This window comes from Anguilla anguilla, chromosome 12, assembly GCF_013347855.1.
Source record: "Anguilla anguilla isolate fAngAng1 chromosome 12, fAngAng1.pri, whole genome shotgun sequence".
NCBI lineage: Eukaryota > Metazoa > Chordata > Actinopteri > Anguilliformes > Anguillidae > Anguilla > Anguilla anguilla.
Genome location: NC_049212.1, coordinates 30,466,928 through 30,480,552, shown reverse-complemented (window position 1 = coordinate 30,480,552; position 13,625 = coordinate 30,466,928). Strand labels below are relative to the sequence as shown.

Here is a 13,625-nt window from a genome sequence, read left to right as displayed (position 1 = left end):
TTCAAGCGTCTAAGAACCACCGAATACTTAACAGCCCGAAAACAATATAAATATGACTTCGCAGCATCCATTTCTGAAATTGAAATGTCAAATGTAAGGTAGCAAACAGTTGCGATATGTTATTGGTCCCTGGTATAATCCCGCCCCATGTTATTTAACATGCTTCCGCCAGCGAACATGGCGACCTCCGTGGGCACGCTTGTACGACTCGGTGCATCGTTAATCCTGAAACCGGCTTCACGGCACTATCCTTGGGTGACCGTGCTATTATCTTCACGCCGCTGTAGCCACAGCCTCAGAAGCAGCCTGTACGAGCATGCCCGGGAGAGTTACATTCACAAGCCGGAACTGGATATGCGATTGGTTTGCGAAGAGATGGACAAAGTCATTGCTAATGTAGAGAGCCGGAAAGGGGATCTGCGGCGGTCGGACGTCCGTGATATAGTGAGTTCTGGGGGGTTCGGTTTCGCTTGTGGCACCGTTGACATACGTGTCATCGTATGTACTCACCTTTACGATACGATTTTTTTAAATCACCTTCACAGTTCGCTAATTGCAGTCATATATGACTGGCTTGGTAGTTGGTTAGGTGAAGTGCAGTCGATTTCTGCAGCACTTGCTCTGAACGGAGTCATGTGTGTTTGAATGAGAGCAGATTCGAATGTGTCCGGGCCAGCTACTCGGGTGTGATGTGTGTGCGGACCGGGTGAACGTTTGATTCAATTTGTGTCCTGCTGACAGCAACTATCTGAAATCCATGGTGTACAAGTTTGTGAATGGTTAAATATTGTACGTAGGCTATACATGAAAGGCATACTATCCAGGATTTTTTTTTTTGCCTTGCTTTGGTCCTGTGTTCACAATCAAATAAGTCTCCTCCTTAGTCTTCAACCCTGCCTACTCATCCTGCGTACGGCCATCTAGCTACCTGGATAGCTAGAGGTGATTTTATTTACAGGTCCAGCAGAAAACATGCCAACCCCACATTGCTTTTCATCCCTTTGTGAACTTCAGTTGTCACCATCATGGAAAAGAAATTCCAAGGTTGACTGGTTTTTGAACGAGCCCGGTCAGGTTGTCATTTCACTGTACTTGTGCTTCTTCTCCTCAGCAATTACAGTAGGTAGGCACAATCGTTCTGCTGAAACCTGATCCCACACAGGCTCTGTAGCCACACCCTCCTCTCCCCACACAGAAAACTAGTGTCATGCCCAGTTATGTCCCGAACACATTTTAGAATAAATAAAGGCAGAAAGGCATGGATTTGGCAAATGTGCATTTGCAAGACAAAAGAATACCAGTGCATCACAGATATGACTGTAAAAATCCTGCATACTATGCCTTTAAGTAAATAATTTTGCATTGTATAGTGTGTAATCTTAAATAACTTGATGGAATACGTTGCTTAGTCACTATCCTTTGCATGTGTGTGCCAGAGAGCGCTCCGCTCTGCACGAGTCTGGCCTTATGTGAGACTGACAGGAGTGTGACGGTGTGTCTGCTGCAGGTGTCAGTGTGGCAGCAGCTGCAGGAGGTCCAGCAGGAGATCTCTGACTTGGAAGCACAGAAGAAGGAGATAAGCACCCAAGTTCGAGCTCTTGTAGTAAGTCCTCCTCTTGGGGCAGTCGCTCGAAAATGCAAGCCTTTTTTTTGTTAATATTTTTATTTATGTATGTGCAGATGTGTGGTGGTAAAGGAACTTGGCTTATGACCAAAAGTTATACAGTGTGTGCTTTTGTAGTTGTCACCTTTGTTAAGGACAACTGCTAAGAAAGTAAGTGATGTATATAATGTACTGTAGTTCTCTTTTACCTGTCCAGTTGTGGTTTGAAAATGGAAGTTTATTTGGAAAATTTGTTTATTTGTATTTTATTTGGCTGAATTGTTGACTTGAACTGAACTGCCATTGCTGATGAGTGAGTGGATGTTATTAATCTGTGTTTTTTCTTTATAGGATCAACACGATAAGAAAGTACTGTCCACTGTAAGTGTTTCAGGACAATCTGCTTATATTTACACATTATATATCTGCGCATCTAAAATTCAAATATGTAACAGCATAGAATTTTACTACATTGTTTCAGAAGCTTCTTTGATTTATGATCTGGTGTTATTATTAACTGTTGTGAGATTCTTTTGTTCAAAACTTTTGTTGTCACTTGGCAACTAAAGGAAACAGTGCATATGTATGTATGCATATGTAGCAGAAATTATCTGGATATGTTTTCTCACTGCAATCAGTACACTGAACCCCGAACTCATATGGTCATATGTGCTTTTCAAAGAAAATGATTTTTTGCGACTCGAAAGCACCACCTAGTGGCAATGTTGATACGGCAACCTGGTTTTGTTGTCCGGCAGCCTGAAGTGACTCTCTTCCTCAGCTGCCGGAGTATGAGAGGGCAAGGGTGAAAGGGCGGGAAATCCGACTGGCCCTGAACCAGCTGTACCCGCGGGAGAGCGAGTTGGAGCAGCAGCACTACCTCCGTGCCCTGCGGCTGCCCAACAACACGCACCCCAGTGTGGTGAGGGACCGGGCCCCGAGCCTCACCGTCTGAATCACTGACACACCTCCACACTTACTTCCTCAGAGACACTGACACAATTAGGCACTCATTTACTGAGAGACATCAATACTCATGTTAACCGACGTATCTAAACACTTATCCGCTTAGAGATAATGGCACATTTATACATTAATGTACAGAGACACTGTAACAACTAAAAAGTTATCTCCTTTGAGACAATGGACATTTTGACCATTTTTTGCATAGGGATACTGAACTGTCCTCATACATTTACATTACATTACATTACATTATAGGCATTTAGCAGACGCTCTTATCCAACATTTATGCACTTGTTTACTGAGAGTCCTTGAAACATCAAGACTATTTTGTTCTAACTACCATATCAAACATTTAAGTAGTGAATCGAGGTATATATAATCTCTAGAATGCCTATTTTAATAAAATTAAGCCTGCTTTCTGCTTTCAGCCAATAGGAGATGAGAGCCAGGCAAGAGTGGTTGAACTGATTGGAGAGAAGCCAGGTAAGGTGGGAACAGAACCTTGGGTATCTGCAGGCGAATATTTGTTTGTATATTGTTTGCTGTTGCCTCTGGTTCAGTTTAGCTGTGAGTACTTGATTTTAAAAAAATCGCTTTGTATATTTCAGAGAAAATATTATGCAGTTTATTTTTGTTCCGTTTCTTCCTCCAGAGTTTGACTTCAAAGTAAAGGGACACCTGGAAATTGGGGAGAACCTGGACCTCATCAGGCAGAGGTCAGAGTTCACGATAAATGGTGGTTTCCCTCTCTCCGTTCTGTCTTACCACTGACTGTGTGGCTCCTTCTGCCATAAATGGAAGTATCTGGTTTTACCACTAGGTGGAAAACCATTAAACCAAAAGCCAGATCAGTGCTTGTTTCATTTCTCATTTGTCAGAGTAAAGTACTTATTAACTTTATGATATAGAAAATCTTTCACTGCACAGTTCCTCTGACATTGTTTATTGCACATCATGAAGCAATTTATGGTTACCATGTTTTTAATTTCCTGTAATTGCCATTTACCTAATTATACTTGGCCATCCAGTTATCCTCAGCAGTATGCAGTTTTATGTTTATCTTACTTAATGTTCACTGAGTCTCTTTGAAGGGCAGCTGTTATGTCATCCATACAAAAAGTCTGGCATTTATTTATTTAATTAATAATAAAAATTATTTCCCTTTCACCTACCCTCTTCCTCTATTCACCCTATTCTCTCCATAGTGGAAACAAGAATAGAATTTTATTATAACTGTTGTCACCAGACAAACAATATGGACATTTTTATGAAGATATGGTGTGCGAGGGGCTTTGTGTGCCTGCCAGAATGATGTGTTGCCTTTGAGAATTTTTAAATGCCTGGCTATGTAATGATTGTTTGTTTATTTATTTTTTTGTATTTTCGTGTGACTTCATGTAGAGGCTGCGTTTGATGCCATTGTATGAGCTCTCTCTCTCTCTCTCTCTCAATCTCACAACACACACACACACACACACACTCTTGCACACTGCCACTCTGCCTCTCTCCCTCTCCTTCTGTCACTGTCATTCTCTCTCTCCCTCTCAGCTCTCTCTGTCTCTCCCTCTCTCCCTCCCTCCCCCCTCTTGCTCTCTCTCTCCCTCTCTGTCTCCCTCCCTCTCTCTCTCTCTCTCTCTCTCTCTCTCTGTATTAGCCTGTGGCTGTCATTAGCAGATAGCTTGTTAATACTGTATGAGCTGTTTGCTGTGCACCTCTCTGCCCCAGGCCCCCTGCGGTTGGTTGCCAGCTGTGTGCCTGCGTCTTGGTGACAGCTCGCTCACGTCTGTGAGCTGTTCCTCGCGTGCCGTCCCTTTGTCCCTAATTAGCCATTACAGCGGTGCTACTGCATTCACTGCCTCTCCCCAGCTCTCTGTTCTTTAGGGACCTGACCCAAGTGTAGGCGTGGCACAGACGTTTCTTCCAAGTGATCTTTCCGTGAATGACGAAGGTCATTTGCGATTGTGCTGTGGCGGTCGCCTGCTTATCCAAGCTATCAGAATTTGAGTAACTCGTCTGTCTGATGTGTGTGGGCTATATCTTTGGGTGTGTCACTGGTTTGGAGTGTTGACCTGCTGATGTGTCCCCTAGTGCCTGGCCGAGATGCTAACTGTTGGCGATGAGAGAATTCACAATCTGGAACAGACTAGCTGATATGCAACTCTGGTATTTTAGGTGTAGTTCTGCAGCACCTCTCCCTCCATTCCCCTTCATCTGTCTCTCACACCCTTTCTGTGTTCTCTTCGCTCTGTCCATCTGCATGAGTCCCCTATCCCTCCATCTTTTTAACTGGCAGAATGCTGCTCCTCAGGTCTGGCGCTGGAGAGCCATGGGATCTGAGCTGAGGAGGCGGGCTGTAAGCAGGAGGCGAATGAGGAGCTCAGATGAGCTGAGCAGCCTGTTTTCATCACCAGATGTTCTTTCACACGTGTGTCTGTCTGTCTGTCTGTCCGTCAGGCGGCTGGCGCACGTGTCAGGCCACAGGTCATACTACCTGAGGGGGGCGGGGGCTCAGCTCCAGCTGGCGCTGCAGAACTTCACCCTGGACATCCTTCTGCGCCGGGTATGTCTGTCTGTCTGTGTCTGTCTGTCTGTCTGTCTGTCTCTGTCTGTTTGTGTCTGTCTGCCTGTCTCTGTCTGTCTGTCTGTGTCTGTTTGTGTCTGTCTGCCTGTCTGCCTGTCTCTGTCTGTCTGTCTCTGTCTGTTTGTGTCTGTCTGCCTGTCTGTCTGTCTGTTTTTTGATATTACATATACACACACACACACACACACATGCATTCATATACACTGCCTTCAGACAGCATTCACCCCTTTGAAATTTTTCACATTTTGTTTATTACCTTAGAATTTTAATGCACTGAATTTTTCCTCCAATCCACATAAACATTTTTTGTTCAGTGTTAAGAAAATGAGATGCATTTCTCTTTTACGAACACTGATACGCAGACATGTAATTGATATGTAATGCCTGTATGCTATTGTCTGTATCTGTGTCTATTTCTGTGAGTATGCACATACATTTGAATGGTTGCATATTTATGAGTTTTTTTCCATCTGTGTTCCTGTGTCTTTTCATCCTGGTGTATAAATGTGCTCTCTCTGTCCCTCAGGGCTTTGTTCCCATGGTTGTCCCGGATATGCTGAGGGGGGCAGTGTTCGTAAGTACTGTCCTCTTTTATTTCGGTTTTCCTGCACCTTGACCCTCTCGCTGTTCGCTTTGATGAGTCCAGATCTTCACTGAGGGAGATAGTGCCTGGCCTGAAACAGGTGTGCTGTATGCACGGATACCAAAGCCTTCCCTCCCTCTCCCCCCTCTCTCTCTCTCTCTGCTCAACCCTGTATGCGTCCCTGTATTAACTGTTTAAGGTGTAAGATCATGTGTATGTGATTTGAATGTTCTAAACTGAACATTCTAATTCTGATGTCACAATCTACTGGTAATTGGAAAAAGAACACTGTTTTTTTAAAAAAACATTCTAAAACACCTACTCTTCGAAGGGTTAAGCTTTTAAAGGTGTATCCCTGTTTATTCATGCTTTTTTGACAGCTGTGAAATAAAGAGCATGTAAAGTCCTAAACGCTGGTCGCCTCTCTCACCCCCCTCATCCCTCAGGAAGGTTGCGGGATGCAGCCTCACGCTCACCAGTCTCAGGTGTACTCCATTGACCCCGCCCGCTTCGCAGACCTCAACCTGGCCGGCACGGGGGAGGTGGGCGTGGCAGGTTTGTCGATGGGGGTGTGGGGGTGGGGGGATTTGGTGGGGGGGGGAGTGGAGGGGTGTTCCGTAGGGCAGGGCAGGCCAGGTTGTTAGAGGCCGGGGTGGGGGTGATTCATGCACTGTGCGGGTGGGTGGGCTGGTTCAGTCAGAGAGCGGGTGAACACACAGGTAGCAGCTCCATGTGGTACAGTGACCGCTTCACTTTCTTCCTCCCACGGATGTCCAGGGCCAGCTCAGAGCTGAGTTCGCTTCGTGTGGATTAAAAATGTGCTTTAAAATCACCCGTCTCGGTCGACAAGGGATCTTCTTATGCAACATCAAATTAAAGATCCTCACAGAAGTCCCTCTTTAAGCCAAGTGCTTTGTCTCCGGTTCTCAAGTAAAATTGCAGATGTACCCCCAGATCACACAAGGATTTTATGATAGAACGCGGTGTTCCTGCTTGTCTAGTAAATCATTGTATTTTTTGGGTGATGGGAAAAGGAGTTGTGTTTTATCATTTACATATGAGCAGGTCTGAAGGTGTTCTTTTGGATTTGTTTGGCTTGTGATCTGTGTTTTCACCTCTGCTTGTGAGGGTAAACAGGAGTGTGGGGTAGAACTGACCTGTCTAACTCTTTCTGCCTGACTTCTCCAGGTTACTTTATGGACCACGCTGTGAACCACAAGGACCTGCCTGTTCGGTGAGCCGCGCTAGGCCGCTCTGTGCTAATTTGGCTGTACAGTACCTGCGCTAGGCCTCTCTGTGCTAGTTTGGCTGTGCAGTACCTGCGCTAGGCCTCTCTGTGCTAGTTTGGCTGTGCAGTACTTGAGCTAGGTCTCTCTGTGCTAGTTTGGCTGTACAGTACCTGCGCTAGGCCTCTCTGTGCTAGTTTGGCTGTACAGTACCTGCGCTAGGCCTCTCTGTGCTAGTTTGGCTGTACAGTACCTGCGCTAGGCCTCTCTGTGCTAGTTAGGCTGTACAGTACCTGTGCTAGGCCTCTCTGTGCTAGTTAGGCTGTACAGTACCTGCGCTAGGCCTCTCTGTGCTAGTTTGGCTGTACAGTACCTTTGCTAGGTGTTTGTTTGATGTGAACTTGAGTCCCATTATGCTTCTGTGTGTGTGTGTGTGTGTGTGTGCACACGTGTGCCTGGGTACGTTCAAGCATGCATATGTGTGTGTGGGGGAATGCTGTATGTTTATAATGGGTTGCATATTGAATTGTGTGATTGTGTGAGTATGTATGTGTGATTGTGTGTGTCTGGATAAGTCTGGATTGTGATTGTCTGGATAAGAGCGTCTGCTAAATGCCTGTAATGTAATGTGACTGTGTTTGGGCTGCAGGACCGTTTGCTGCAGCACGTGCTACAGGGCAGAGACGGACACTGGGAGGGAGACCTGGGGGCTCTACAGGGTGCACCACTTTAACAAGGTGAGCCTGGCCCCGCCCTCAGTGCACAGGTATCTGCAAGGTGAGCCTGGCCCCGCCCTCAGTGCACAGGTATCTGCAAGGTGAGCCTGGCCCCGCCCTCAGTGCACAGGTATCTGCAAGGTGAGCCTGGCCCCGCCCTCAGTGCGCAGGTATCTGTGTGTCCGTCTGTCACTCCGTCAGTGTGACAGGATGCAGGTGTACGCAGTTTTGGTCTGTTAATATATTAGTTCCATGTTTGTCTGTACTCTATACCCAGATTATATTAATGAGACAATGGACATTTGTCACCATGTATGAAGTGTACTTAACACGCCTCCACAGGACAGCGTACTAATATATAATGAGTGTTGATGTGCTGTGAATTTAGCACGAGGAGGTTTGTCAGTGTAGTTTGCGTGTACAAAACCATGGTCTATAGATACTGACCCAGGGTCATTCTGAGTGTTTGTACACGTGGCGGTTGTGGAGGGCTTGAGAGCAGGTGGAGCTAATCCTGGATCAGCTGTTGGTGGCTGAAGGTTGGGGGGGAGTGCACATGGAGGGAGTGCACGTGCTCATGCAGTCCGGGTGCAGGTGGAGATGTTTGGCGTGACGGCGGACGAGACTGGAGAGGAGAGCTCCCAGCTGCTGGAGGAGTTCCTGTCCCTGCAGAAGGAGATCTTCTCTGCCCTAGAACTGCACTACAGGTTAGTCTGCCTCTGCAAACTTTGTGTGTGTGTGAGTGTGTGTGTGTATGAGTGTGTGTGTGTGTGTGAGAGAGACTGTGTATTAATATCTGTGTGTGTGTGTGTGTGTGTGTGTGTGTGTGTGTGTGTGTGAGAGAGTGTGTATTAATATCTGTGTGTGAGTGTGTATGTGCGTGTATATGTGTGTGTCCGTGTGTGCGTGCGAGTGTGTGTGTGTGTGTGTGTGTGCGTGTGTGAGAGAGACTGTGTATTAATATCTGTGTGTGTGTGTGTGTGTGAGAGAGTGTGTATTAATATCTGTGTGTGTATGCGTGTGTGTGTATATGTGCGTGTGTGTGTGTGTGTTTTTCACTCACATGCCCTTTCTCTGTATTCAGGGTGCTGGACATGCCCACACAGGAGCTGGGCCCCCCCCGCCTACAGGAAGTTTGACATCGAGGCCTGGATGCCCGGACGGGGCAGCTATGGAGAGGTAGGCATGATGTCACAATGACGTATTACAGTGCAATCCTTGTATTATTCATTCGTCATTATTCAAAATGGCTACTAGCACGACAACTGTGCAAATACAAAGCTTATTTTGCTGCGATGTGGAGATGTGGAGATGTGGAGCTCTTGGGCTGCGGCTGCATTTCCCTTTGACCTGGAACGGTGAAGTGCAGCCAGTTGTGCCTGGGCAGCCTCTCTGTGCGAGGCTGAGCAGTGAACTGGACTTTCTCCCCTCAGATCTCCAGCGCCTCCAACTGCACTGACTACCAGAGCCGCCGCCTCAGCATTCTGTACGAGACCGAGGGAGAGAGCCTGCACTACGCCCACACGGTGAGAGAGGGGTAGAGGGATAGAGAGAGAGAGAGAGGAGAGAGGGGGAGAGAGAGGAGAGAGAGAGAGATAGAGGAGAGAGGGGGAGAGGAGGAGAGGAGGAGAGAGAGGAGAGGGGCAGAGAGAGGAGAGAGGGGGAGAGGAGGAGAGAGAGGAGAGGGGCAGAGAGAGGAGAGCGAGAGAGAGAGAGGAGAGAGGGGGAGAGGGGGAGAGGAGGAGGGAGAGAGGAGAGAGGAGGAGAGGAGGAGAGAGAGGGAGAGAGGAGAGGGGCAGAGAGACAGCGAGACAGAAAGAGACAGAGAAAGAGGAGAGGGGGAGAGAGGGAGATAGACAGAGACGAGAGAGAGAGGAGGGGGCATAGATGGAGAGGGAGAGAGACAGTAAGACAGAAAGAGACAGAGACAGAGAGAGAGAGGGCGAGGAAGAGAGTGGGAGAGAGGGAGACATTATGCAACATTTTTCTTGGAATGGAATGTGTTCTTATTTTTTTGTTACAAATACATCAGCATGCATTTTCTAATACACTCACTATTGCTGAGGGAGGTGGGGGGAGGAGCCATGGTAGAACTATTCAGACCCCTACATGTCTCTGTCTTCACATTTTGTTGCCTCAGATCTGTATCACACGTTAACAATAATGACTATATATGATCTACACAGATTACTCATATATAATTCATATAAATAGAAATGAATCAAAAACAAAAAATAAGGTCTTGATTGCTTAAGTATTCAGAATATGAAAAACAAAAATTCCGTCAGGTGCAATTAAATAATCAAATTCATGTACAGTAACTTAGTCATTGCTGGCAGACAGTCTTTGTGCGTAATGAAAGTAGTTCATATGATTTTTCTTTTTTTTGTTGTGTAAAGTCCCTCTGTTAGGTTATAAATTTCAAGCAAAATTCAACCATGGATGCGTTTCCAAGAGTTTCTAACAGAACTTGGGGGCTAAAGTTGTAGTAATACAGGATAAAGGGAATGAAAAAAATTCACTCACTGAATATGTCTTTGAAGAAGCTCGAGTCTGTCGTGTGGGCAGGAGTAGCGTACCACGCAGACACAGCCCCGATCAGCCTGTCCTTCAGAAATGAATCGGCCAGGGTGGGATTGAACTGGAGAGGGAAACCCACTGTGGCCAATGGCAGCTCACACAGACCTGCGGAGTTCATTGGCTGAGATGGGAGGAATGTTCACGAGCCAACAGCACCCCTAACCTGTGCAGCATCAGCCTGAAGGACGGTATTACTGTAAAGCTCCATCGCCTGCCCCATATTGATTTGAGTCGCATTTTGTGGTCAGATGAGACGGAAGTCTGAGTTTTTAGTTGCAATGAAAGCGCTATGCGTGCTGTTGACCCCGCGCTCAGCGCTGGAGTGCTAACGTGAGCTCTGTGTTAATGGCAGACCTGGAGCCATTAGCGCTGTGAGGGAAGCGCTGAGTTCACGGGGCGGACACGGATCCGAACACCGACCCGTTTCCTGCCGCCCGCGGCACGCGTCGATGTCAGAGACCACCGTTCTGTGTCGGAAACGGACGTGATTTTGGGTGCAGAGGTGTTCTTGTCTAGACACTCGGTGTAAATTAACAGACATGGCCGCCCACGTCTCAGGACACGCTGTGAAATTTCAGTGCGGGCAAAGTCCATGAATTCATCGGGAATATCCAAAATCCCTCACAGACGTGGTCCGGGAGTGTGCAGAAGGTTCTGGAAGTGCACGTGTTGACACAGGGGAAACTACTGCTCCCGACCGACACCCCAAATTTCACAGAACTTTAACAGGTCAGATATCTTCCAGAAACTTTTCTCATGCTGTGCGGTGTGTGTGGTTTTGTGTGTTTGTCTGTCCTAATTCAGGTGAACGCTACAGCGTGTGCCATCCCTCGCACCATCATTGCCATTCTGGAGACTCATCAGAACAAGGTACGCACGCACGCACACACACACACACACACACACGCACACGCACACACGCACACAGTGCACTTGTACACTCACACATGCACAAACGTGCGCCCAGCACATTTGCTCACAAATACACCCACGCATACGCGCGTGCACAATTGCAGGTGCACATTCACACTCACAATGGATTTATTGTCTGATGCTTCCATTAAATCAATAATATATGAGCCACTATACTGTATTTCCCCTGCTTTTATTTCGCTCCTCTCTCATAATTATAATCAGCTTTCCTTGCATGCTAATTATACACTTATGTTGTCACAGCATGTGCTGAACAATAACTGCTAACACGAACAACATCTGTATGTAAAAGCCATCTTCATTACAATAGCCACGGAACATACCCTGAATAGGTAATTATTCTGTGAACGTGGCAAGTGACAACATTCTCTCTCTTTCTGTTCCCCTTCTCCTCCCTCCCCCGACATCCAGGACGGGACGGTACGAGTGCCCCGTGCCTTACAGCCCTACGTGGGGTCAGAGGTCATTGAGAAGCCCAAATACTCCCCTCTGAAATACATTGGGCCAAACCAGCCACAACGCCCACCCCGCCCCACTCCCAAACCCAGATGACATGAGCTGACCCAAAGCCCACCCTGAATACAGGACTCAACCAATCTCCTTCCTAAAAAGGGGTGTTCGCTCTTTCCATGCATACATACACTGTTGGTTCTGGGTGCCTGATCAAGTGTGTATATATATAAATTTAGATAATGCACTTTGTAAGCTTATTCTGCAATGTAATAAAACCCCATTACAATCTAGGCATTACGCATCAGAATTCCTTGATTCCTAACGACTGGAGTCTTGCAGCTAGCGCTGTGTTTGGGCTCTTATGCTGAGTTATCATGGTTTTTGAAGGCCTAACTACTTGACCGCCTGGAATGTGTTTAAACCCACAGAGAAGCTGCAGCAGAGGGGCATCTCAGTGCTAAAGCTATCTGAGGTTGTGCTGCACACGATTATAAATGCCTGGAAACAATATTTCAACAGGGTTGAAAAAATGTGAACCTATCCTTTAACAGAAGACTTTGCAGCCATGGGCAGTGGCCTATGAATACGATTAGCCATTACAAATTGGAGAAAATTGCTGGAAAATAATTGGTTAGCAAATATTTTGGCAAACTATTTATCTGACAAGTCATCGCTATGTGGCTGTAGATTTGGGAGAGGCCCAATGCAAATCTGAGCTTCCCACCGATCCCTCAGTGAGACACAAAGCTTAGTCACAGCTCCTCAGGATTGGTCAGACCGTTTCTTCTGTCTTCTTGCTTGACTTCCAGCCCATGTGGTTCTTAACCGTGTAGTTTAACGGCTTCATCATCTTTCCTTAACCAGCTTTTCCTGTCACCTTTGCCAGCCATTGGTGTTGCTGAAGGGACCTGGGAAATCTGCCTAGATGTAGCCGTTCGGGCCTAGGGTTCAAAGCCTTCCCCCTTAAATCATAGAACTTTTCAGGGTTTACTTCATCACTGAACATTGTGTTATTGTGCAATGTAGCACGCAATGCACCCCTCCAGAAATAACTGGTCTGTGATGATCAATAGTGTGTCATTGTGAAGATGCAGTACAGGCCCTTCCTAAAACCATGATTCCTAAAACCTTCCTAAAACCATGTAATAAGAAATGAAAGATTATGGGTGGAATATTATAGGCAGGGCAGTTGGAAGGGTGACATCATTACATTACATTACAGGCATGTAGCAGACGCTCTTATCCAGAGCGACTTACACAACTTTTACATAGCATTTTACATTGTATCCATTTATTCAGCTGGATATATACTGAAGCAATTTCGGTTAAGTACCTTGCTCAAGGGTACAACGGCAGTGTCCTACCCGGGAATCGAACCTGCGACCTTTCGGTTACAAGCCCAGTTCCTTACCCACTGTGCTACATCACCCTATTGGACCATATGTCGAATTTAACCCCGGACACTTTACTCTGTTGGATACAGGTCAAGGGTCATTTCCATTTCAATTCAGCCCATTCAGAAAATTAATTGAAATTCAATTAACGAATAATAATAAATAAAAAAAATACCCATAGTGTTCACTTAATTATTTGATTTTTTTCAATTAATTATTTGAACTTTAATTAATTGACTGAACTGAAGTGGAATTGATCCTACGGATTGACTGGGCCTGTTCCTGAGAAATTTCACCCTGTGGCATATCCCCTTTACTTGGTCTCCTGCCAACGGAAAGGGAGCCATTTTCCATATGCCGCATTGCCGGGATTACAGAAAGAATAAAGGAAGAACAACAAAGGCTTCTATCATCCCCCACAGGGGCCATTTGCTTTTCAGCGATAATGGCGACAAACAAAAATAATGTTGCATAATGAACAGTGCCCAAGAGTCGCGGCCAATGGCGGCCTGCTGGAGGCCTTATTCCGTCACTCGTCACCTCAGCTTCTCTTCCGCCGAGGAGCAGAGGGGTCATTTGAGGACACAACA

General features: G+C 46.4%; 1 protein-coding gene across 1 annotated transcript; it reads left to right on the top strand.

The window, feature by feature from the left end:
• Positions 1 to 9: 9 nt before the first annotated feature.
• Positions 10 to 11,933, top strand: sars2 (seryl-tRNA synthetase 2, mitochondrial). Its single transcript, XM_035385943.1, is given in 17 exon segments — positions 10 to 444; positions 1,508 to 1,603; positions 1,955 to 1,984; positions 2,385 to 2,525; positions 2,998 to 3,052; positions 3,222 to 3,285; positions 5,024 to 5,129; positions 5,677 to 5,724; positions 6,180 to 6,288; positions 6,922 to 6,967; positions 7,609 to 7,696; positions 8,270 to 8,382; positions 8,760 to 8,790; positions 8,792 to 8,854; positions 9,109 to 9,201; positions 11,060 to 11,125; positions 11,600 to 11,933. Coding segments are annotated over 17 exon segments (1,587 nt in total). The 5' UTR covers positions 10 to 147; the 3' UTR covers positions 11,741 to 11,933.
• Positions 11,934 to 13,625: the final 1,692 nt, after the last annotated feature.